The sequence below is a fragment of the Oncorhynchus tshawytscha genome, linkage group LG14, assembly GCF_018296145.1.
Source record: "Oncorhynchus tshawytscha isolate Ot180627B linkage group LG14, Otsh_v2.0, whole genome shotgun sequence".
In the NCBI taxonomy this organism is placed as follows: domain Eukaryota; kingdom Metazoa; phylum Chordata; class Actinopteri; order Salmoniformes; family Salmonidae; genus Oncorhynchus; species Oncorhynchus tshawytscha.
The window spans coordinates 47,643,850-47,670,695 of NC_056442.1; the positions used below are offsets into that span (position 1 = coordinate 47,643,850).

A 26,846-nucleotide genomic window follows, 5' to 3' on the forward strand; every position below is an offset into this window, starting at 1 on the left:
CTGGCTATCAGTCAACTTGGAGGGCCTTCTGAACTCTGCTGCTATCAGTCAACTTAGGGCCTTCAGTCAACTTGGAGGGCCTTCTGCTACTCGGCTGTGTATCAGTCAACTTGGAGGGCCTTCTGAACTCTGCTGGCTATCAGTCAACTTGGAGGGCCTTCTGAACTCTGCTGGCTATCAGTCTTGGAGGGCCTTCTGAACTCTGCTGTGTATCAGTCAACTTGGAGGGCCTTCTGAACTCTGCTGTGTATCAGTCAACTTGGAGGGCCTTCTGAACTCTGCTGTGTATCAGTCAACTTGGAGGGCCTTCTGAACTCTGCTGTCTATCGTCAACTTGGAGTCAACTTGGAGCTCCTTCTGTATGCGGCTGTGTATCAGTTAACTTGGAGGGCCTTCTGAACTCTGCTGGCTATCAGTCAACTTAGAGGGCCTTCTGTACTTCGGCTGTGTATCAGTCAACTTGGAGGGCCTTCTGAACTCTGCTGTGTATCAGTCAACTTGGAGGGCCTTCTGAACTCTGCTGGCTATCAGTCAACTTGGAGGGCCTTCTGAACTCTGCTGTGTATCAGTCAACATGGAGGGCCTTCTGAACTCTGCTGTGTATCAGTCAACATGGAGGGCCTTCTGAACTCTGCTGTGTATCAGTCAACATGGATGGCCTTCTGAACTCGGCTGTGTATCAGTCAACTTGGAGGGCCTTCTGAACTCTGCTGTGTATCAGTCAACTTGGAGGGCCTTCTGAACTCTGCTGGCTATCAGTCAACTTGGAGGGCCTTCTGAACTCTGCTGGCTATCAGTCAACTTGGAGGGCCTTCTGGACTCTGCTGTGTATCAGTCAACTTGGAGGGCCTTCTGAAATCTGCTGGCTATCAGTCAACTTGGAGGGCCTTATGAACTCTGCTGGCTATCAGTCAACTTGGAGGGCCTTCTGAACTCTGCTGTGTATCAGTCAACTTGGAGGGCTTTCTGAACTCTGCTGGCTATCAGTCAACTTGGAGGGCCTTTTGAACTCTGCTGTGTATCAGTCAACTTGGAGGGCCTTCTGGATTCGGCTGTGTATCAGTTAACTTGGAAGGCCTTCTGAACTCTGCTGGCTATCAGTCAACTTGGAGGGCCTTCTGTACTCGGCTGTGTATCAGTCAACTTGGAGGGTCTTCTGTATTCGTCTGTGTATCAGTTAACTTGGAGGGCCTTCTGAACTCTGCTGGCTATCAGTCAACTTGGAGGGCCTTCTGTACTCGGCTGTGTATCAGTCAACTTGGAGGGCCTTCTGTACTCGGCTGTGTATCAGTCAATTTGGAGGGCCTTCTGAACTCTGCTGTGTATCAGTCAACTTGGAGGGCCTTCTGAACTCTGCTGGCTATCAGTCAACTTGGAGGGCCTTCTGAACTCTGCTGTGTATCAGTCAACTTGGAGGGCCTTCTGAACTCTGCTGGCTATCAGTCAACTTGGAGGGCCTTCTGAACTCTGCTGTGTATCAGTCAACATGGAGGGCCTTCTGAACTCTGCTGTGTATCAGTCAACTTGGAGGGCCTTCTGTATTCAGCTGTGTATCAGTTAACTTGGAGGGCCTTCTGAACTCTGCTGGCTATCAGTCAACTTGGAGGGCCTTCTGTACTCGGCTGTGTATCAGTCAACTTGGAGGGCCTTCTGTACTCGGCTGGTATCAGTCAACTTGGAGGGCCTTATGAACTCTGCTGGCTATCAGTCAACTTGGAGGGCCTTCTGGACGCTGCTGTGTATCAGTCAACTTGGAGGGCCTTCTGAACTCTGCTGGCTATCAGTCAACTTGGAGGGCCTTATGAACTCTGCTGGCTATCAGTCAACTTGGAGGGCCTTCTGAACTCTGCTGTGTATCAGTCAACTTGGAGGGCTTTCTGAACTCTGCTGGCTATCAGTCAACTTGGAGGGCCTTCTGAACTCGGCTGTGTATCAGTCAACGTGGAGGGCCTTCTGTATTCGGCTGTGTATCAGTTAACTTGGAGGGCCTTCTGAACTCTGCTGGCTATCAGTCAACTTGGAGGGCCTTCTGTACTCAGCTGTGTATCAGTCAATTTGGAGGGCCTTCTGAACTCTGCTGTCTATCAGTCAACTTGGAGCTCCTTCTGTATGCGGCTGTGTATCAGTCAACTTGGAGGGCCTTCTGAACTCTGCTGGCTATCAGTCAACTACGAGGGCCTTCTGGACTCTGCTGTGTATCAGTCAACTTGGAGGGCCTTCTGAAATCTGCTGGCTATCAGTCAACTTGGAGGGCCTTATGAACTCTGCTGGCTATCAGTCAACTTGGAGGGCGTTCTGAACTCTGCTGTGTATCAGTCAACTTGGAGGGCCTTCTGAACTCTGCTGGCTATCAGGCAACTTGGAGGGCCTTCTGAACTCTGCTGTGTATCAGTCAACTTGGAGGGCCTTCTGTACTCGGCTGTGTATCAGTCAATTTGGAGGGCCTTCTGAACTCTGCTGTGTATCAGTCTCTGGGCCTTCTGTGCTGTGTATCAGTCAACTTGGAGGGCCTTCTGAACTCTGCTGGCTATCAGTCAACTTGGAGGGCCTTCTGAACTCTGCTGTGTATCAGTCAACTTGGAGGGCCTTCTGAACTCTGCTGGCTATCAGTCAACTTGGAGGGCCTTCTGAACTCTGTACTCGGCTGTGTATCAGTCAATTTGGAGGGCCTTCTGAACTCTGCTGTGTATCAGTCAACTTGGAGGGCCTTCTGAACTCTGCTGGCTATCAGTCAACTTGGAGGGCCTTCTGAACTCTGCTGTGTATCAGTCAACTTGGAGGGCCTTCTGAACTCTGCTGGCTATCAGTCAACTTGGAGGGCCTTCTGAACTCTGCTGTGTATCAGTCAACTTGGAGGGCCTTCTGAACTCTGCTGGCTATCAGTCAACTTGGAGGGCCTTCTGAACTCTGCTGTGTATCAGTCAACTTGGAGGGCTTCTGAGGGCCTTCTGAACTCTGCTGGCTATCAGTGTGGAGGGCCTTCTGAACTCTGCTGGCTATCAGTCAACTTGGAGGGCCTTCTGAACTCTGCTGGTATCAGAACTCTGCTGGCTATCAGTCAACTTGGAGGGCCTTATGAACTCTGCTGGCTATCAGTCAACTTGGAGGGCCTTCTGAACTCTGCTGTCTATCAGTCAACTTGGAACTCCTTCTGTATGTGGCTGTGTATCAGTTAACTTTTTTGGGCCTTCTGAACTCTCCTGGCTATCAGTCAACTTAGAGGGCCTTCTGTACTCGGCTGTGTATCAGTCAACTTGGAGGGCCTTCTGTACTCGGCTGTGGATCAGTCAATTTGGAGGGCCTTCTGAACTCTGCTGTGTATCAGTCAACTTGGAGGGCCTTCGGAACTCTGCTGGCTATCAGTCAACTTGGAGGAACTTCTGAACTCTGCTGTGTATCAGTCAACATGGAGGGCCTTCTGAACTCTGCTGTGTATCAGTCAACATGGATGGCCTTCTGAACTCGGCTGTGTGTCAGTCAACTTGGAGGGCCTTCTGAACTCTGCTGTGTATCAGTCAACTTGGAGGGCCTTCTGAACTCTGCTGTCTATCAGTCAACTTGGAGGGCCTTCTGTAATCGGCTGTGTATCAGTTAACTTGGAGGGCCTTCTGAACTCTGCTGGCTATCAGTCAACTTGGAGGGCCTTCTGTACTCGGCTGTGTATCAGTCAACTTGGAGGGCCTTCTGTACTCGGCTGTGTATCAGTCAATTTGGAGGGCCTTCTGAACTCTGCTGTGTATCAGTCAACTTGGAGGGCCTTCTGAACTCTGTTGACTATCAGTCAACTTGGAGGGACTTCTGAACTCTGCTGGCTATCAGTCAACTTGGAGGGCCTTCTGAACTCTGCTGTGTATCAGTCAACTTGGAGGGCCTTCTGAACTCTGCTGGCTATCAGTCAACTGCTGTGTATCAGTCAACTTGGAGGGCCTTCTGAACTCGGCTGTGTATCAGTCAACTTGGAGGGCCTTCTGAACTCTGCTGTGTATCAGTCAACTTGGAGGGCCTTCTGAACTCTGCTGTGTATCAGTCAACTTGGAGGGCCTTCTTCGGCTCAGTCAACTTGGACTTCTGAACTGGCTGGTATCAGTCAACTTGGAGGGCCTTCTGAACTCTGCTGGCTATCAGTCAACTTGGAGGGCCTTCTGAACTCTGCTGTGTATCAGTCAACTTGGAGGGCCTTCTGAACTCTGCTGGCTATCAGTCAACTTGGAGGGCCTTATGAACTCTGCTGGCTATCAGTCAACTTGGAGGGCCTTCTGAACTCTGCTGGCTATCAGTCAACTTGGAGGGCTTTCTGAACTCTGCTGGCTATCAGTCAACTTGGAGGGCCTTCTGAACTCTGCTGTGTATCAGTCAACTTGGAGGGCCTTCTGTATTCGGCTGTGTATCAGTTAACTTGGAGGGCCTTCTGAACTCTGCTGGCTATCAGTCAACTTGGAGGGCCTTCTGTACTCGGCTGTGTATCAGTCAACTTGGAGGGCCTTCTGTACTCGGCTGTGTATCAGTCAATTTGGAGGGCCTTCTGAACTCTGCTGTGTATCAGTCAACTTGGAGGGCCTTCTGAACTCTGCTGTCTATCAGTCAACTTGGAGCTCCTTCTGTATGTGGCTGTGTATCAGTTAACTATTTGGGCTGTGTATCAGTCAACTTGGAGGGCCTGAACTCTGCTGGCTATCAACTCTCAGGCTGTGTATCAGTCAACTTGGAGGGCCTTCTGAACTCTGCTGTGTATCAGTCAACTTGGAGGGCCTTCTGAACTCTGCTGTGTATCAGTCAACTTGGAGGGCCTTCTGAACTCTGCTGTGCTATCAGTCAACTTGGAGGGCCTTCTGAACTCTGCTGGCTATCAGTCAACTTGGAGGGCCTTCTGAACTCGGCTGTGTATCAGTCAACTTGGAGGGCCTTCTGAACTGAACTCTGCTGGCTATCAGTCAACTTGGAGGGCCTTCTGAACTCGGCTGTGTATCAGTCAACTTGGAGGGCCTTCAACTGGAGGGCCTTCTGAACTCTGCTGTGTATCAGTCAACTTGGAGGGCCTTCTGAACTCTGCTGTGTATCAGTCAACTTGGAGGGCCTTCTGAACTCTGCTGTGCTGTGTATCAGTCAACTTGGAGGGCCTTCTGAACTCTGCTGGCTATCAGTCAACTTGGAGGGCCTTCTGAACTCTGGCTGTGTATCAGTCAACTTGGAGGGCCTTCTGAACTCTGCTGTGTATCAGTCAACTTGGAGGGCCTTCTGAACTCTGCTGGCTATCAGTCAACTTGGAGGGCCTTCTGCTGGCTATCAGTCAACTTGGAGGGCCTTCTGAACTCTGCTGTGTATCAGTCAACTTGGAGGGCCTTCTGAACTCTGCTGGCTATCAGTCAACTTGGAGGGCCTTCTGAACTCTGCTGTGTATCAGTCAACTTGGAGGGCCTTCTGTCAGTCAACTTTCGGCTGTGTATCAGTCAACTTGGAGGGCCTTCTGAACTCTGCTGCTGGCTATCAGTCAACTTGGAGGGCCTTCTGAACTCTGCTGGCTATCAGTCAACTTGGAGGGCCTTCTGAACTCTGCTGTGTATCAGTCAACTTGGAGGGCCTTCTGAACTCTGCTGGCTATCAGTCAACTTGGAGGGCCTTCTGAACTCGGCTGTGTATCAGTCAACTTGGAGGGCCTTCTGTACTCGGCTGTGTATCAGTCAACTTGGAGGGCCTTCTGAACTCTGCTGTGTATCAGTCAACTTGGAGGGCCTTCTGAACTCTGCTGGCTATCAGTCAACTTGGAGGGCCTTCTGAACTCTGCTGTGTATCAGTCAACATGGAGGGCCTTCTGAACTCTGCTGTGTATCAGTCAACATGGATGGCCTTCTGAACTCGGCTGTGTGTCAGTCAACTTGAAGGGCCTTCTGAACTCTGCTGTGTATCAGTCAACTTGGAGGGTCTTCTGAACTCTGCTGTCTATCAGTCAACTTGGAGGGCGTTCTGTAATCGGCTGTGTATCAGTTAACTTGGAGGGCCTTCTGAACTCTGCTGCCTATCAGTCAACTTGGAGGGCCTTCTGTACTCGGCTGTGTATCAGTCAACTTGGAGGGCCTTCTGTACTCGGCTGTGTATCAGTCAATTTGGAGGGCCTTCTGAACTCTGCTGTGTATCAGTCAACTTGGAGGGCCTTCTGAACTCTGTTGACTATCAGTCAACTTGGAGGGCCTTCTGAACTCTGCTGGCTATCAGTCAACTTGGAGGGCCTTCTGCTGTGTATCAGTCAACTTGGAGGGCCTTCTGAACTCTGCTGTGTATCAGTCAACTTGGAGGGCCTTCTGAACTCGGCTGTGTATCAGTCAACTTGGAGGGCTTCTTCTGAACAGTCGGCTGTGTATCAGTCAACTTGGAGGGCCTTCTGAACTCGGCTGTGTATCAGTCAACTTGGAGGGCCTTCTGAACTCTGCTGGCTATCAGTCAACTTGGAGGGCCTTCTGAACTCTGCTGTGTATCAGTCAACTTGGAGGGCCTTCTGAACTCTGCTGGCTATCAGTCAACTTGGAGGGCCTTCTGAACTCTGCTGGCTATCAGTCAACTTGGAGGGCCTTCTGAACTCTGCTGTGTATCAGTCAACTTGGAAGGCCTTCTGAACTCTGCTGGCTATCAGTCAACTTGGAGGGCCTTCTGAACTCGGCTGTGTATCAGTCAACTTGGAGGGCCTTCTGAACTCGGCTGTGTATCAGTCAACTTGGAGGGCCTTCTGAACTCGGCTGTGTATCAGTCAACTTGGAGGGCCTTCTGAACTCGGCTGTGTATCAGTCAACTTGGAGGGCCTTCTGAACTCGGCTGTGTATCAGTCAACTTGGAGGGTCTTCTGAACTCTGCTGGCTATCAGTCAACTTGGAGGGCCTTCTGGACGCTGCTGTGTATCAGTCAACTTGGAGGGCCTTCTGAACTCTGCTGGCTATCAGTCAACTTGGAGGGCCTTCTGAACTCTGCTGGCTATCAGTCAACTTGGAGGGCCTTCTGAACTCTGCTGTGTATCAGTCAACTTGGAGGGCCTTCTGAACTCTGCTGGCTATCAGTCAACTTGGAGGGCCTTCTGAACTCTGCTGTGTATCAGTCAACTTGGAGGGCCTTCTGAACTCGGCTGTGTATCAGTCAACTTGGAGGGCCTTCTGGGCTGTGTATCAGTCAACTTGGAGGGCCTTCTGAACTCGGCTGTGTATCAGTCAACTTGGAGGGCCTTCTGAACTCGGCTGTGTATCAGTCAACTTGGAGGGCCTTCTGAACTCTGCTGGCTATCAGTCAACTTGGAGGGCCTTCTGAACTCTGCTGTGTATCAGTCAACTTGGAGGGCCTTCTGCTGCTGTGTATCAGTCAACTTGGAGGGCCTTCTGAACTCTGCTCTATCAGTCAACTTGGAGGGCCTTCTGAACTCTGCTGGCTATCAGTCAACTTGGAGGGCCTTCTGAACTCTGCTGGCTATCAGTCAACTTGGAGGGCCTTCTGAACTCTGCTGTGTATCAGTCAACTTGGAGGGCCTTCTGAACTCTGCTGTATCAGTATCAGTCAACTTGGAGGGCCTTCTGAACTCTGCTGTGCTATCAGTCAACTTGGAGGGCCTTCTGAACTCTGCTGTGTATCAGTCAACTTGGAGGGCCTTCTGAACTCTGCTGTGTATCAGTCAACTTGGAGGGCCTTCTGAACTCTGCTGTGTATCAGTCAACTTGGAGGGCCTTCTGAACTCTGCTGGCTATCAGTCAACTTGGAGGGCCTTCTGGGCCTTCAACTTGGAGGGCCTTCTGTACTGGCTGTGTATCAGTCAATTTGGAGGGCCTTCTGAACTCTGCTGTGTATCAGTCAACTTGGAGGGCCTTCTGAACTCTGCTGGCTATCAGTCAACTTGGAGGGCCTTCTGTACTCGGCTGTGTATCAGTCAACTTGGAGGGCCTTCTGTACTCGGCTGTGTATCAGTCAATTTGGAGGGCCTTCTGAACTCTGCTGTGTATCAGTCAACTTGGAGGGCCTTCTGAACTCTGCTGGCTATCAGTCAACTTGGAGGGCCTTCTGTCTGAACTCTGCTGTGTATCAGTCAACATGGAGGGCCTTCTGAACTCTGCTGTGTATCAGTCAACATGGATGGCCTTCTGAACTCGGCTGTGTATCAGTCAATCTTGGAGGGCCTTCTGAACTCTGCTGTGTATCAGTCAACTTGGAGGGCCTTCTGAACTCTGCTGTCTATCAGTCAACTTGGAGGGCCTTCTGTAATCGGCTGTGTATCAGTTAACTTGGAGGGCCTTCTGAACTCTGCTGCCTATCAGTCAACTTGGAGGGCCTTCTGTACTCGGCTGTGTATCAGTCAACTTGGAGGGCCTTCTGTACTCGGCTGTGTATCAGTCAATTTGGAGGGTCTTCTGAACTCTGCTGTGTATCAGTCAACTTGGAGGGCCTTCTGAACTCTGTTGACTATCAGTCAACTTGGAGGGCCTTCTGAACTCTGCTGGCTATCAGTCAACTTGGAGGGCCTTCTGACCTCGGCTGTGTATCAGTCAACTTGGAGGGCCTTCTGAACTCGGCTGTGTATCAGTCAACTTGGAGGGCCTTCTGAACTCGGCTGTGTATCAGTCAACTTGGAGGGCCTTCTGAACTCGGCTGTGTATCAGTCAACTTGGAGGGCCTTCTGAACTCGGCTGTGTATCAGTCAACTTGGAGGGCCTTCTGAACTCTGCTGGCTATCAGTCAACTTGGAGGGCCTTCTGAACTCTGCTGGTATCAGTCAACTTGAGGGCCTTCTGAACTCAGTCAACTTGGAGGGCCTTCTGAACTCTGCTGGCTATCAGTCAACTTGGAGGGCCTTCTGAACTCTGCTGTGTATCAGTCAACTTGGAGGGCCTTCTGAACTCTGCTGGCTATCAGTCAACTTGGAGGGCCTTCTGAACTCTGCTGTGTATCAGTCAACTCGGCTGTGTATCAGTCAACTTGGAGGGCCTTCTGAACTCGGCTGTGTATCAGTCAACTTGGAGGGCCTTCTGAACTCGGCTGTGTATCAGTCAACTTGGAGGGCTTTCTGAACTCGGCTGTGTATCAGTCAACTTGGAGGGCCTTCTGAACTCGGCTGTGTATCAGTCAACTTGGAGGGTCTTCTGAACTCTGCTGGCTATCAGTCAACTTGGAGGGCCTTCTGGACGCTGCTGTGTATCAGTCAACTTGGAGGGCCTTCTGAACTCTGTTGACTATCAGTCAACTTGGAGGGCCTTCTGAACTCTGCTGGCTATCAGTCAACTTGGAGGGCCTTCTGAACTCTGCTGTGTATCAGTCAACTTGGAGGGCCTTCTGAACTCTGCTGGCTATCAGTCAACTTGGAAAGCTTCTGAACTCGGCTGTGTATCAGTCAACTTGGAGGGCCTTCTGAACTCGGCTGTGTATCAGTCAACTTGGAGGGCCTTCTGAACTCGGCTGTGTATCAGTCAACTTGGAGGGCTTTCTGAACTCGGCTGTGTATCAGTCAACTTGGAGGGCCTTCTGAACTCGGCTGTGTATCAGTCAACTTGGAGGGTCTTCTGAACTCTGCTGGCTATCAGTCAACTTGGAGGGCCTTCTGGACGCTGCTGTGTATCAGTCAACTTGGAGGGCCTTCTGAACTCTGCTGACTATCAGTCAACTTAGAGGGCCTTCTGAACTCTGCTGGCTATCAGTCAACTTGGAGGGCCTTCTGAACTCTGCTGGCTATCTGTCAACTTGGAGGGCCTTCTGAACTCTGCGGTGTATCAGTCAACTTGGAGGGCCTTCTGAACTCTGCTGTGTATCAGTCAACATGGAGGGCCTTCTGAACTCGGCTGTGTGTCAGTCAACTTGGAGGGCCTTCTGAACTCTGCTGTGTATCAGTCAACTTGGAGGGCCTTCTGAACTCTGCTGTGTATCAGTCAACTTGGAGGGCCTTCTGAACTCTGCTGGCTATCAGTCAACTTGGAGTGCCTTATGAACTCTGCTGGCTATCAGTCAACTTGGAGGGCCTTCTGAACTCTGCTGTGTATCTGTCAACTTGGAGGGCTTTCTGAACTCTGCTGGCTATCAGTCAACTTGGAGGGCCTTCTGAACTCTGCTGTGTATCAGTCAACTTGGAGGGCCTTCTGTATTCGGCTGTGTATCAGTTAACTTGGAAGGCCTTCTGAACTATGCTGGCTATCAGTCAACTTGGAGGGCCTTCTGAACTCGGCTGTGTATCAGTCAACTTGGAGGGCCTTCTGAACAGTCAACTTGGAGGGCCTTCTGCTGTGTATCAGTCAACTTGGAGGGCCTTCTGAACTCTGCTGTGTATCAGTCAACTTGGAGGGCCTTCTGAACTCTGCTGGCTATCAGTCAACTTGGAGTACACGTCTTATAGAATCTGATGAGTGTGACGCCTCTCTGTGTCTCCTGGTCTGTCAGTCTGTCATTTTGCCTGCCTCTCTGTTGGTCGTTCTGTCTGTCTGCCTCAGTGTCTGCCCCTCTGTCTGTTTGCTCTGGCACAGACAGGATAGGAACACAGCATGGTGAGGTCTAATGACTCCACACACAGACAGGATAGGAACACAGCATGGTGAGGTCTAATGACTCCACACACAGACAGGACAGGAACACAGCATGGTGAGGTCTAATGACTCCACACATAGACAAGATAGGAACACAGCATGGTGAGGTCTAATGACTCCACACACAGACAGGATAGGAACACAGCATGGTGAGGTCTAATGACTCCGCACACAGACAGGATAGGTACACATCATGGTGAGGTCTAATGACTCCACACACAGACAGATGGGTGGAGTGGTGGGGTAGCCACTGTTTGTCTGAGAGGGGAAAGCTGGGGAATTAGAATGCATCTGTGTGGCTGGGGCCTCCTGCCTGGACTGGGCTGGAGCCGGACACCATTGCTGACAACTACAGGCTGTGTGTGTGTGTGTGTGTGTGTGTGTGTGTGTGTGTGTGTGTGTGTGTGTGGGGGGGGGGTTCTGGAAGACAAGTACAAGTGGCAGACAGTGCAATCTGTTCATGGGAGCTGAGTCTCCTCTGAGATTGAACATCAGGGTTTAGTAAAGGGTCTTGTCTGCCAAGGCACCGCAGCCATCAGGGCCCTGCTGTCACACAGTTAAGGGCTCTGGATCTCTCTTTGTACAGCAGTGGCTGCTGACCTAACCACAGGTCTACTCGCTCCATACTCTGATGTGGAATACGAGTTCTACTGTTTTAAAGTAAAGTTCACTCACATCCAACACACTGCTACAAGTGCAGTATACAATAAATTGGCATCTTCAAATTAGAATGAACACCTGCACACTGAATGGAATTTGTGGATCAGGTCTGAGTCTTTCTGACAATGTGCTTGCATTCTGATTTGCTTCTACCCTCCAGTCCTGTACCTGTTATGTGTCCCCTGCGTGGGTCGTCTCCTCGGTCCATGGATGCTAGTCTGTCCTGGGCCTGGCAGTGCCGCTCCAGAGAGGTGCGTATCTGTCTGTCCATGCAGCTCTTCATCTCCTCCAGCCCAGACAGGGGCATGGCGCCACACATGGGCTGGCGCTCCAGGGACGATGCCTGCCTCTCGGCTGGGGTGCCCATTCCGCCTACACTACGGGCCCCCTGGATATACCCTGGTCCCTGGATGGGCGGGGGGTCAGGGGGAGGAGGTAGGTCTGGGAGGGAGGGAGGCGTGATGTGGTTAACTACAAGGTTACAGTCTGGTGATATATCAGTAATCAGTCAATCAGTATTAATCAGTAATTGTAATGTAGTCCAACTCCTCAGATCAGGGCTCTCCAACTCTGTTACTGGAGAGCTATCCTCCTGTAGCTTTACTCCAACCCTGTTACTGGAGAGCTATCCTCCTGTAGCTTTACTCCAACCCTGTTACTGGATAGCTCTCCTCCTGTAGCTTTACTCCAACCCTGTTACTGGAGAGCTCTCCTCTTGTAGCTTTACTCCAACCCTGTTACTGGATAGCTCTCCTCCTGTAGCTTTACTCCAACCCCGTTACTGGAGAGCTCTCCTCTTGTAGCTTTACTCCAACACTGTTAATGGATAGCTCTCCTCCTGTAGCTTTACTCCAACCCTGTTACTGGAGAGCTATCCTCCTGTAGCTTTACTCCAACTCTGTTACTGGAGAGCTATCCTCCTGTAGCTTTACTCCAACTCCGTTACTGGAGAGCTATCCTCCTGTAGCTTTTCGACAACCCTGTTACTGGAGAGCTATCCTCCTGTAGCTTTTCTCCAACCCCAGTTGTACAGTAACTATCCTGATTCAGATTTTCAACCTGCTAATTATTAGAATCATGTGCTCTAGATTAGGTTTGGAGTGAAAACCTACAGGACGGTATCTCTCCAGGAACAGGGTTGGAGTAAAAACCTACAGGACGGTATCTCTCCAGGAACAGGGTTGGAGTAAAAACCTACAGGACGGTATCTCTCCAGGAACAGGGTTGGAGTAAAAACCTACAGGCCAGTATCTCTCCAGGAACAGGGTTGGAGTAAAAACCTACAGGACGGTATCTCTCCAGGAACAGGGTTGGAGTAAAAACCTACAGGACGGTATCTCTCCAGGGACAGGGTTGGAGTAAAAACCTACAGGACGGTATCTCTCCAGGAACAGGGTTATAGTGAAAACCTACAGGACGGTATCTCTCCAGGAACAGGGTTGAAGTAAAAATCTACAGGACGGTATCTCTCCAGGAACAGGGTTATAGTGAAAACCTACAGGACGGTAGGTATCTCTCCAGGAACAGGGTTGAAGTAAAAACCTACAGGATGGTATCTCTCCAGGAACAGGGTTAGAGTGAAAACCTACAGGACGGTATCTCTCCAGGAACAGGGTTGGAGTAAAACCCTACAGGACGGTATCTCTCCAGGAACAGGGTTGGAGTAAAAACCTACAGGATGGTATCTCTACAGGAACAGGGATGGAGTAAAAACCTACAGGACGGTATCTCTCCAGGAACAGGGTTAGAGTGAAAACCTACAGGAGGATATCTCTCCAGGAACAGGGTTGGAGTAAAAACCTACAGGACAGTATCTCTCCAGGAACAGGGTTGGAGTAAAAATCTACAGGACGGTATCTCTCCAGGAACAGGGTTGGAGTAAAACCTACAGGATGGTATCTCTCCAGGAACAGGGTTGGAGTAAAAACCAACAGGATGGTATCTCTCCAGGAACAGGGTTGGAGTAAAACCCTACAGGACGGTATCTCTCCAGGAACAGGGTTGGAGTAAAAACCTACAGGATGGTATCTCTACAGGAACAGGGATGGAGTAAAAACCTACAGGACGGTATCTCTCCAGGAACAGGGTTAGAGTGAAAACCTACAGGAGGATATCTCTCCAGGAACAGGGTTGGAGTAAAAACCTACAGGACAGTATCTCTCCAGGAACAGGGTTGGAGTAAAAACCTACAGGACGGTATCTCTCCAGGAACAGGGTTGGAGTAAAACCTACAGGATGGTATCTCTCCAGGAACAGGGTTGGAGTGAAAACCTACAGGACGGTAGGTATCTCTCCAGGAACAGGGTTGAAGTAAAAACCTACAGGATGGTATCTCTCCAGGAACAGGGTTAGAGTGAAAACCTACAGGACGGTATCTCTCCAGGAACAGGGTTGGAGTAAAACCCTACAGGACGGTATCTCTCCAGGAACAGGGTTGGAGTAAAAACCTACAGGATGGTATCTCTACAGGAACAGGGATGGAGTAAAAACCTACAGGACGGTATCTCTCCAGGAACAGGGTTAGAGTGAAAACCTACAGGAGGATATCTCTCCAGGAACAGGGTTGGAGTAAAAACCTACAGGACAGTATCTCTCCAGGAACAGGGTTGGAGTAAAAACCTACAGGACGGTATCTCTCCAGGAACAGGGTTGGAGTAAAACCTACAGGATGGTATCTCTCCAGGAACAGGGTTGGAGTAAAAACCAACAGGATGGTATCTCTCCAGGAACAGGGTTGGAGTAAAAACCAACAGGATGGTATCTCTCCAGGAACAGGATTAGAGTGAAAACCTACAGGACGGTATCTCTCCAAGAACAGGGTTGAAGAGCCCTGTTATAGATAATGAGTAAGTTGTGTCAGTGGTAACTCTTTACTGAGACAAAGTTCTGCGAAGCTTCTGGTTCAAACACCGTGCCACCCCAGCGTCTTCTCTTACCGTCTGCACTGGCGTCTCTCCTGTGGGGCGCTGTGCCCTGTCCCCGGGGCTTGCGGGTGGGCCGGGCAGCCCTCTGGTGGCCCAGGCTATGTGTGCCCACAGTGCTGCCATCTGTAGAGAAGGGACTGCTGGGCCGGGCCCGGTGGGACAGCCCTTTACCTGGAGGAGGAGGGAGAGAAGAAGACAGAGAGGCCAATAGGTTGGTGGAGGTACTGAGGGGAACATGGAGAGAGGCGGGTTAAAGAGCATGCCTGGGAAGAGAATGTTGATTTCCAAGCAGGAAGCTCACATGATCCCATGGAAGGTTCGGTTAGTTAATCAGTCAAATGTAAAAAATCCTCAAAATCACACCATTATTTTGACAATGAGGAAGTACAGGCAGTGTTAGAAGCCTGCAAAGAAATCACCAGTGTTCACCCAGATAATTGTCCTCTATCCCAAGTTCGTAGGAGTCAGAGTGCAAAGTTGGAGGAAGGTTAGAGTTGAATCAAGGTTTGTATCCTTTGTTCAGCCACATATTGTAGAGCCATGCAGATTCTCCACCAAAACAGCAGTAGAGGAGAAAACACCAGCCAGCAGATGTCAGGAAGTAGATCAATCTCCTTCTGGGTCATATAGAGGTTCCAGAGAGAACAGGCTGGAGGGGCTCCACTCCTCATATACCAACCTCTCTTGGCCAGGCTGGTGCCCTCCAGGTGGTAGCCTGCCTTGTCAGCGGCTGCCACCAGGGCCTGGGCGAAGCTACAGTGGGTGTAGAGGGATCCATCAGAGGAGCTGCCCACACTGGACCTGTGGCTGGAGTAGTGACGGTCATCTTCCTCTGAGGCTGACCCCCAGCCGTTAACCATGGACCCTGAGGGACACCGCCAGCTAGAGCATCAGAGATGTGCATGTGTGTGTGTTCACAAATCAAGTAACAATTTTTGATATCCAACCGCACCATGTTTATAGCCTCCAGACCCCAACCGAGGAAATTCCACGGACACAAAAGCCCTTAAATGATCTTCCATACTGAACATCTTCACTGTGTCTATAGGTTTCAATGGATTCATGTGCTGTGTAATCTTATAATGAGAGTTAATATCAAGTTTCATCTCAGATGGGTTTCTCTGTGCTGGAGGGACTCTTGTGTTCTGGCATGTCACTAGTAGTTTTCTACACTCATTCTGTTCTGGCCTGCCCCTCTCGACACACACACATAAACATGCACACACACACACGTTGATGGACAACATAACCGTGGCCTCTTGAGTTTGGCCTGTGTTTGAAAGAGAAAAGTAACACGCCTGTCCAGAGTTGAGTCCCAGTATTACCTCAGGTGACACACTTGTCCAGAGCTGAGTCCCAGTATTACCTCAGGTGATACACCTGTCCAGAGCTGAGTCCCAGTATTACCTCAGATGATACACCTGTCCAGAGCTGAGTCCCAGTATTACCTCACGTGATACACCTGTCCAGAGCTGAGTCCCAGTATTACCTCAGGTGATACACCTGTCCAGAGCTGAGTCCCAGTATTACCTCAGGTGACACACCTGTCCAGAGCTGAGTCCCAGTATTACCTCAGGAGATACACCTGTCCAGAGCTGAGTCCCAGTATTACCTCAGGTGATACACCTGTCCAGAGCTGAGTCCCAGTATTACCTCAGGTGACACACCTGTCCAGAGCTAAGTCCCAGTATTACCTCAGGTGACACACCTGTCCAGAGTTGAGTCCCAGTATTACCTCAGGTGATACACCAGTCCAGAGCTGAGTCCCAGTATTATCTCAGGTGATACACCTGTCCAGAGCTGAGTCCCAGTATTACCTCAGGTGACACACCTGTCCAGAGCTGAGTCCCAGTATTACCTCAGGTGACACACCTGTCCAGCGCTGAGTCCCAGTATTACCTCAGGTGACACACCTGTCCAGAGCTGAGTCCCAGTATTACCTCAGGTGATACACCTGTCCAGAGCTGAGTCCCAGTATAACCTCAGGTGATACACCTGTCCAGAGCTGAGTCCCAGTATTACCTCAGGTGACACACCTGTCCAGAGCTGAGTCCCAGTATTACCTCAGGTGATACACCTGTCCAGAGCTGAGTCCCAGTATAACCTCAGGTGATACACCTGTCCAGAGCTGAGTCCCAGTATTACCTCAGGTGACACGGATGAAACAGCTCACTAAACAGTGTTGAATCAAACACGTAATGGTTTAACAGTAGAAACACCTGGCTCTCTTATCATGCCTTGTTAAAGCACTCGACACTCTGTGGAAAGTCCTGCAGCATTGACTTAGCAATAATGCCAAATCAATCACTTCAATTCCAAGATGGCATAGGAGTGGGATGTCTGTTTTGATTGTCTTGTCCCATCCCTTGTATATATCGTTTTTTTTCTTTGTATATATTTTTTATATTTTTAATCAAATTTTCCATCTAGGGACAAGGTCCTTAATAAAACGTTTTCTTAAAAAATATATACAAATGTTTGAATACAAACCTCTATGGCGTATCCAGTAAACGCTGTATAGAAAATATATAAATATGCTTTTTTCCATTTTTAAAATGTACAAATGTTCCTGCAACCCGCATCACGCAATGTGGTATGTATCTGCTATTTTTAAACTTTAGAACCGGAACCCCCTTCAGTAGCTAGCCTGCTAACTAGCAACTAGCTAGTAGTCAGTTAGCCAATGCTAGCGGTCATCACCGTTAACTCGACATCGGCCAACCTCAGCCCGGTCAATTCCTGCCAGTCTGCACAGCGCAATATCAACCCAGAGCATATCGGACTGCTTGTCTCTACCTCATCTCCGGATTCCTGCCGCAAGCTCTGAACCTTTACTCCGGATCATCGCAGCAAGCTAGTCTGGACCCCTTTGCTGCCGACACGGAGCCCCGCCAATCCATCACGACTGGTCTGCCGACATAACCATCCGAGGGGGTTTCAACAGGCTCTCCCGTTGCGACATCCCCCTGAGGCCCATTTGTTAGCCTGCTAGCTGTCTGAATCGCTATGCCTCCAGCTTGCCTAGCTACTCACTGGACCCTATGATCACTCGGCTACACATGCCTCTCACTAATGTCAATATGCCTTGTCTATTGCTGTTTTGGTTAGTAATTTTTGTCTTATTTCACTGTAGAGCCTCCAGCCCCGCTCCATATGATTTAGCTAGCACTTTTGTTCCACCCCCCACACATGAGGTAACCTCACCTGGCTCACCAAAATACCCAGTCAGCTAGGAAAGCTAAGGCTAGCTTTTTCAAACAGGTTTTGGGACACTGTAAAGTTCATGTAGAATAAGAGCACCTCCTCCCAGCTGCACACTGCACTGAGGATCAGAAACACTGTCACCACCAATAAATCTATGATAATCTATCATTTCAATAAGCATTTTTCCACAGCTGGCCATGCTTTCCACCTGGCTACCCCTACCCCGACCAACATCTCAGCAGCCCCTCAGCACCTTCTTGCCCAAGCCCCCACCCCCGATTCTCCTTCACCCAAATCCAGACATCTGATGTTCTGAAAGAACTGCAAAATCTGGATCCCTGCAGATTAGCTGGGCTCGACAATCTGGACCCTCTCTTTCTAAAATTATCCCCCGAAATTGTTGTAACTCCTTTTACTAGCCTACTCAAACTCTCTTTTGTATCGTCTGAGATCCCCAAAGATTGGAAAACTGCCGTGGTCATCCCCCTCTTCAAAGGAGGAGACACTCTAGACCCAAACTGATATCGACCTATATCCATCCTGCCCTGCCTTTCTAAAAGCTTCGAAAGCCAAGATAGCATCGAACAGATCACCGACCATTTCAAATCCCACCGCACCTTCTCCACTATGCAATCTGGTTTCCAATCTGGTCATGGGCGCACCTCAGCCAAGCTCAAGGTCCTAAAAGATATCATAAACCACCATCGATAAAAGACAGTACTGTGCAGTCGTCTTCATCGACCTGGCCAAGGCTTTCAACTCTGTCAATCACCACATTCTTATCGGCAGACTCAATGGCCTCGGCTTCTCAAATGACTGCCTCGCCTGGTTCACCAACTACTTCTCAGATAGAGTTCAGTGTGTTAAATCGGAAGGCCTGTTGTCCGGACTTCTGTCAGTCTCTGTGGGGGTGCCACAGGGTTCAATTCTCGGGCCGACTGTTTTCTCTGTATATGTCAATGATGTCGCTCTTGCTGATGGTGATTCTCTGATCCACCTCTACACAGACGACACCATTCTGTATACATCTGGCATTTCTTTGGACACCGTGCTAACAAACCTCCAAACGAGCTTCAATGCCACACAACACTCCTTCTGTGGCCTCCAACTGCTTTTAAATGCTAGTAAAACTAAGTGCATACACTTCAACCGATTGCTGCCCGCACCCTCCCTAGTGACTAGCATCACTACTCTGGACAGTTCTGACCTAGAATATGTGGACAACTACTAGTTAGACTGTAAACTCTCCATCCAGAATCACATTAAGCATCTCCAATCCAAAATTAAATCTACAATCGGCTTCCTATTTCACAACAAAGACTCCTTCATTCATGCCGCCAAACATACCCTCGTAAAACTGACTATCCTACCGTTCCTTGACTTCGGCGATGTCATTTACAAAATAGCCCCCAACACTCTATTCAGCAAACTGGATGTAGTCTATCCGTTTTATCAACAAAGCCCCATATACTACCCACCACTGCGACCTGTATGCTCTCGTTGGCTGGCCCTCACTACATATCCGTCACCAAACCCACTGGCTCCAGGTCATCTATAAGTCTTTGTTAGATAAAGCCCCGCCTTTTCTCAGCTCACTGGTCACCATAGCAACACCCATCCGTAGCACGCGCTCCAGCAAGTATATTGCACTGGTAATGCCCAAAACCAACACTTCCTTTGGCCGCCTTTCCTTTCAGTTCTCTGCTGCTAATGACTGGAGCGAATTGCAAAAATCACTGAAGCTGGAGTCTTATATCTCCCTCTAACTTTAAGCATCAGCTGTCAGAGCAGCTTACCGATCTCTGTACCTGGACACAGCCAATCTGTAAATAGCACACCTGACTACCTCATCCCCACATTATTACTTACCATCTTGCTCTTTTGCACCCCAGTATCTCTACTTGCACATCATTATCTGCACATCTATCACTCCAGTATTAATGCTAAACTGTAATTATTTTCGCCTCTATGGCCAATGTATTGCCTACCTCCCTACTCTTCTACATGTGCACACACTGTACATAGATTGTACTATTTTTCTTTTCTTTTGTGTTACTGACTGTATGTTTGTTTATGTGTAACTCTGTGTTTTTGTCGCACTGCTTTGCTTTATCTTGGCCAGGTCACAGTTGTAAATGAGAACTTGTTCTCAACAGGCCTACCTGGTTAAATAAAGGTGAAATAAAATAAAGTATGTAAAAATGAAGGTCAATTATATCACTAAACAAAGGCAGCAGAGATATGTAGCCCGGTACATCACTGTCAGGAAGATTAAAAGACAAAAGGGGAAAATGTCACATGCAAAATAATCATTATCTAGATTTTCCAGAAATACTGGAAACTTAAGGAAACCCTCGTGGATGGAAGCTGTTCCCATAAAACAGAGCCTATATTGTGAATGTTTCTGGTGAGAGTATGTCTTTATCCTTTCAGAAACTCCTAAAGAAAGCCTTTCCATCGTGCCAACAAAAATATGCCATTCTGGCAGGCGAGACTACAGTCAGCTTAAATGACAGCTTTCTGAGAGGCTTGCTTGGCAGACACAATGAAGTGGCACTTATCCAAACTCACACACATACAAACACACACACACAATCTCGTGGTCCGCAGACAAGCCCATGAGACAAAAATGAAAAGAAATGTGGATGTCATGATGAAGAGAAAAGGGGGGATACGGTACAGAGCTCAAATGGAGGAGGAAATGTCATGGGGAGAGAGGGGAGAGGGAAAAGAGGGAGTAGCAGGGATGAGAATGATGATGAGAGGGGAACAGAGGGGATGAGAGGGGTACTGAGATGGGGTCAGTGGGGAACAGAGGGGATGTGAGGGGTACTGGGATGGGGTCCGTGGGGAACAGAGGGGATGAGAGGGGTACTGAGATGGGGTCCGTGGGGAACAGAGGGGATGAGAGGGGTACTGAGATGGGGTCAGTGGGGAACAGAGGGGATGAGAGGGGTGCTGAGATGGGGAACAGAGGGGATGAGAGGGGTACAGATATGTGGTCAGTAGGGAACAGAGGGGATGAGAGAGGTGGTCAGTTGGGAACAGAGGGTGACAGTCACAAGTCTGGCCAAGGCAGGCACAGAGAGGAGCAGGCATACCAGAGGTCTGGCACTCATTCAGCCACAGAGAGGAGCAGGCATACCAGAGGTCTGGCACTCATTCAGACACAGAGAGGAGCAGGCATACCAGAGGTCTGGCACTCATTTAGACACAGAGAGGAGCAGGCATACCAGAGGTCTGGCACTCATTCAGACACAGAGAGGAGCAGGCATACCAGAGGTATGGCACTCATTCAGACACAGAGAGGAGCAGGCCTACCAGAGGTCTGGCACTTATTCAGACACAGAGAGGAGCAGGCCTACCAGAGGTCTGGCACTCATTCAGACACAGAGAGGAGCAGGCATACCAGAGGTATGGCACTCATTCAGACACAGAGAGAGACAGGAGAAGATCAACTAAACCCAAACATGTACCAGCTGTACTGACAGAGTCCCTTTCATACTACACTTCTCATTAGAACACAGCATTAGTCCAGCACTGTAATTGACGTAAAAGTCAATGTCTGATTTATGTTTGTGCAGCCCAAGGAAATCAGGAAACTGAGGAAACTCCCTAAAAGTGCTTTTCAATTTCTCGCCCCTGAGCCCTTTCACACCACAACTTTGTGGTTTGTGCAGAACCCAGCTTAAACAAGGCCTCAGGGAACTAAAGCTTTCAACCAGCAGCTCACCTTATAACAGCTTTTGTCTCTGAGAAACGATCGGAGCAAATTATCCACAAACTAATGGAAAACTTCAATAAACCTGGGAAACCATGTGACAACTTTAAAACCTTGCACATTCCAATTTTACTGCACTGACTGAAAATACCCAAGACACTAACTACGTTCTGGCCTTTATCTTGCCAGGCTATTTTCTCGTTCTGGCCTTCATCTTGCCAGGCTATTTTCTCTCACACTGCTTTTCTCTGAGTTTTCTTTCTAAGAAAAAAAAACAAAGAATGCAATTCCTCTGGGTCCAATCCTCCCGCAGAGACTAGTGCAGATAATGAAGTATAAGCAGAGAGAGGCAGTCAAACCAAGGCACTGAGACTTCCTTCCAACTCCACTCCTCCAGCTCAGAACCACTACCTCAGCACATCACATCACACAGTGAGCTTTCAGCCACACTAACTGCTAGTCACTACTACTCGTGTCTTTGGAACACAGCTATCCCTGATACGTCAAGGAAACCTTGATCTTGCTGACATCATGTAGTGAAAACGCAATTTAGCTTAATCTTTGTGGTCTTGAATTCTGCAACCAATCGTGCTTAATCTACTTTACATGAGCGCAATTCTTTTCAGACTAAGGATTCAGATTAACGATTCTGATTAAGGATTCAGACTAAGGTTCCATTCAATTCTCAAATGACTAGGTATCTAATAACCTTCTCTCACCTGCCCATGTTCCCTGTACTAATGGTCCAGGTCAGTAAAATGGAGCTAGCCACTAGCCAGGAGCAGTAAAAGGGAGCTAGTCACTAGCCAGGAGCAGTAAAAGGGAGCTGGCCACTAGCCAGGGCCAGTAAAAGGGAGCTGGCCACTAGCCAGAAGCAGTAAAAGGGAGTTAGCCACTAGCCAGGAGCAGTAAAAGGGAGCTGGCCACTAGCCAGGAGAAGTAAAAGGGAGCTGGCCACTAGCCAGGAGCAGTAAAAGGGAGCTAGCCACTAGCCAGGAGCAGTAAAGGGAGCTGGCCACTAGCCAGAAGCAGTAAAAGGGAGCTGGCCACTAGCCAGGGCCAGTAAAGGGAGCTGGCCACTAGCCAGAAGCAGTAAAAGGGAGCTAGCCAGGGGCAGTAAATGGGAGCTAGCCAGGGGCAGTAAAAGGGAGCTAGCCACTAGCCAGAAGCAGTAAAAGGGAGCTAGCCAGGGGCAGTAAAAGGGAGCTAGCCACTAGCCAGAAGCAGTAAAAGGGAGCTAGCCAGGGGCAGTAAACGGGAGCTAGCCAGGGGCAGTAAACGGGAGCTAGCCACTAGCCAGGGGCAGTAAACGGGGAGCCACTAGCCAGGGGCCGGGAGCTAGCCAGGGGCAGCTACTAGCCAGGGTCAGTAAACGGAGCTAGCCACTAGCCAGGGGCAGGAGTAAAGCCAGGGATTAGTAAACGGGAGCTAGCCACTAGCCAGGGGCAGTAAACGGGAGCTAGCCACTAGCCAGGGGCAGTAAACGGGAGCTAGCCACTAGCCAGGGGTTAGTAAATGGGAGCTAGCCACAAGCCAGGGGCAGTAAAAGCCAGGTATCCCAGGTTCCTCCTGCCACTAAACCTGATTTATTATGATGGAGCGGCTCATCTGCATGTCGTTAAGCAGGTAAATCGTTCCCCCTGATGAGCTTGTGGCTGCACCTGCCGACAGGAGACGTGACCCCCCCCCCGCCTTCCCTGCCAGGGGGTTGATGGGAGAATAATCACCTAGAGAGACACAGCACTGAGATCCCTGTGGATGTTATACTGCAGCATCAGTAACACACAACACAGCTAGCTACTCTAGACAAATACACCGCCCTGGGATATAGTACCTGGGTGTATTCATCTCAGCCTAACCATGGTAATTTAACACTGCTTCAGGTGGATTCACCTTTAGCTTTAGAAAAATATGTTGTATTATGCAGTGCATAATAGTATTATGCAGTTACATAATACAAAGACACACAGACAATACACACAGACAATCTCTCTAGTGAAAAAAATTTATGTGCACTGTTTTTATGGGCCCAACGGTGAGAATTTTTTATTTAGTGGCATTTGTTATAACATTAAGGAAACAGACCTATTTACATATTATTATAACAATGACAAATCTATCATGTTGGGCTCTACAGAAATCTGCTCCTGCCCCCTCTCTCCACAGCCCCAAAATGGTGGCCGCGATTAATCTCCGCATATTCCCCTTCCTCCATCTGCCCCTCCTGCTAACCCTGGAGCTGGGACCGTATCTGTGCTGTCAAACGGTGGAAAGCGGGGGAGACTTGTGGAAAGATAAGAAGAAATAGTGGTGTCTTCAGAGTAATACAGTGCAGGAGAGATGCAGCAGATTAGGGCCCAGTCGCAGCTTTATATTCCTCTAAATATATAAACAGCAGCATGTGTCATAGCCGCCACAGCCCATGTTCCATCATCCCACAGAAAAACTACACTCTGGGGTTGCAGTCGACAGGCCAGCCAAGCAGCCGTGTCAATCCTCCCTCCCTCTCTCCCTGTTCCTCTTTTTATAGATACAATATATATCTCCCCCCCTCTCTCTGTCTCTCTCTCTCTCTGTCTCTCTTTCTCTGTGTCTCTCGATGTGTCTCTCTTTCTCTCTCTCTCTCAATTCAATTCAAGGGGCTTTATTGGCATGGGAAACATGTGTTAACATTGCCAAAGCAAGTGAGGTAGATAATATACAAAAGTGAAATAAACAATAAAAATTTAAAATTTCTCTCTGTCTCTCTCTCTCTTTCTCTCTCTCTCTCTCTAGATATGTATCTTCCTCCCTTTCTCTTTGTCTCGCTCTCTCTTCCTCATTCAATATAAATATCTATCCCTTCTTCTCTTCCCTTCTTAGTTCTATCCCTCCCCACTCATGAAACACAGAGCTGCTGCTCCATCCTGTCTGTAGTAGTGTTCGATCGAATCGGAATGGCCGATTAATTAGGGCCGATATCAAGTTTTCATAACAATCAGATTATTATAATTTTTTACACCTTTATTTAACCTTTATTTAACCTTTATTTAACGAGGCAAGTCAGTTAAGAACACATTCTTTTTTTCTTATTTTCAATGTCGGCCTAGGAACGGTGGGTTAACTGCCTCGTTCAGGGGCAGAATGACTGATTTTTACCTTGTCAGCTCGGGGGATTCAATCTTGCAACCTTACAATGAACTAGTCCAACGCTCTAACCACCTGATTACATTGCACTCCACGAGGAGACTGCCTGTTATGCGAATGCAGTAAGCCAAAGTAAGTTGCTAGCTAGCATTAAACTTATCTTATAAAAAACAATCAATCAATCATAATCACTAGTTAACTACACATGGTTGATGATATTACTAGTTTATCTAGCGTGTCCTGCGTTGCATATAATTGATGCGGTGTGTATCGTTGCTCCAATGTGTACCTAACCATAAACATCAATGCCTTTCTTAAAATCAATTCACAGAAGTATATATTTTTAAACCTGCATATTTAGCTAAAAGAAATCCAGGCAATATTAACCAGGTGAAATTGTGTCACTTCTCTTGCATTCATTGCACGCAGAGTCAGTGTATATGCAACAGTTTGGGCCGCCTAATTTGCCAGAATTTTACGTAATTATGACATAACATTGAAGGTTGTGCAATGTAACAGGAATATTTAGATGCCACCCGTTAGATAAAATTCGGAACGGTTCCGTATTTCACTGAAAGAATAAACATCTTGTTTTCGAGATGATAGTTTCCGGATATGGCCATTTTAATGACCTAAGGCTTGTATTTCTGTGTGTTATCATGTTATAACTAAATCTATGATTTGATAGAGCAGTCTGACTGAACGATGGTAGGCAGCAGCAGGCTCGTAAGCATTCATTCAAACAGCACATTTGTGCGTTTGCCAGCAGATGTTTATGATTTTAAGCCTATCAACTCCGAGATTAGGCTGGTGTAACCAATGTGAAATGGCTAGCTAGTTAGCGGGGTGCGCGCTAATAGCGTTTCAAACGTCACTGGCTCTGAGACTTGGAGTATTTATTCCCCTTGCTCCGAATGGGTAAAGCTGCTTCGAGGGTGGCTGTTGTCGTTGTGTTCCTGGTTCGAGCCCAGGTAGGAGCGAGGAGGGGGACGGAAGCTATACTGTTACACTGGCAATACTAAAGTGCCTATAAGAACATACAATAGTCAAAGGTTAATGAAATACAAATGGTATAGAGAGAAATAGTCCTATAATTCCTATAATAACTACAACCTAAAACTTCTTACCTGGGAATATTGAAGACTCATGTTAAAAGGAACCACCAGCTTTCATATGTTCTCATGTTCTAAGCAAGGAACTTAAACGATAGCTTTCTTACATGGCACATATTGCACTTTTACTTTCTTCTCCAACACTGTTTTTGCATTATTTAAACCAAAATGAACATGTTTCATTATTTATTTGAGGCTAAATTGATTTTATTGATGTATAATATTAAGTTAAAATAAGTGTTTATTCAGTATTGTTGTAATTGTCATTATTACAAATAAATAAATAAGAAATTCGACCAATTAATCGGTATCGACCTTTTTTGGTCCTCCAATAATCGGTATCGGCGTTGAAAAATCATAATCGGTCGACCTCTAGTCTGTAGTATAGCAGTCAGCCATGTCTGGTATAGAGGACTAGTATGTCCTGTTCAGTTGGTATGAGAGACGCAGTAGGACACAGCCATACTGTCTCACTTTCTCCAATGTCATGCCCTTCACATGTCCCTCTCTCCGCCAGACAGACGGCTGTAAAAGCTTTCAGTGAGTTGTAAAAATGGAAATGGTGCCTCCAACCTGGAATGGAATATTCCGCACGTGAACTGTATTCTATATCTTCTAGGGAAGATATGGGGTGCATGGCAGTCGCTGACGCTGTGTGTGAGCTAAATCAATCTCTCTCTCTCTCTGGTTCTGTCTCTCTCTCTCTCTCTCTCTCTGTCTCTCTCTCTCTGGTTCTGTCTCTCTCTCTCTCTTTCTCTCTCTCTGGTTATCTCTCTCTCTCTCTCTCTCTCTCTGGTTCTGTCTCTCTCTCTCTCTATCCATGTCTCTCGCCCACCCCTCCTCCCCCTTTGCTCTCCTTCATCTTAATTTCCCTCTCACTGTCCTTTTTAAAATTCATGGAATTTCTTATCTCTTTTTGGGTATGATAATTATAATTCCACAGTCTGCCAAAACCACTTGAACAAACTGGGTTTAAGGTACATGCAATACAGTCATTCCCAGGTGAGACACACATATACAGGAAATTGTGGAATGATAGTCTAATGCCATGAGCGGAATAAAATACATTTCATTGTAAATCAATGGTTAAAATGCAGTCTGTAACTAGGCAAACAGAATTGTAATACTTACCTACTAGTTTGCAGAACACTTTTCAACCTCATTTTCATTATCTCCAGCACAATACCAGTTTCAACATATGTGAAAATTGGGCATTTCTAAGTTTTGTAGAAATAAAATAAAAGTAAAAAAGTTCTACATGATGACATCATCAAAAGTGATTTTTTATTTTAAAACAGTGCTTTTCAAACACTATGAGATTTGCAGTGACGTGAAGGAGCAAGAAAAGACCCTCCCTTGGGCTAGAAACATGTTCACTTTTTAACCACAGATCATAGTAACACGCTGTTTTCACATATGTAGACACTGGTTTGGTGCTGGAGATGATGACTTTGAGATTACATTTGATATGTTACCTGATAAGGGGTCCGTAATCTTTTTGAATTTCTGTGGAATGACAACTGAACATGCTTTTGTAGTTAAACTATTTTTTGTTTTGGAAAACGAT

The 26,846-nt window shown here is 48.1% G+C and overlaps 1 protein-coding gene across 1 annotated transcript in view; it reads right to left on the bottom strand.

Moving 5' to 3' along the window:
- LOC112267279 (roundabout homolog 2-like) overlaps positions 1–26,846 on the bottom strand; it is a 410,580-nt gene that overhangs the window by 11,026 nt on the left and 372,708 nt on the right. Inside the window, exons 26-27 of the mRNA XM_042296566.1 lie at positions 14,129–14,287; positions 11,361–11,633 (exon numbers count right to left, since the gene is read on the bottom strand). Coding sequence (XP_042152500.1) covers positions 11,361–11,633; positions 14,129–14,287 — 432 coding nt within the window. The remainder of the gene's footprint in view (positions 1–11,360; positions 11,634–14,128; positions 14,288–26,846) is intronic.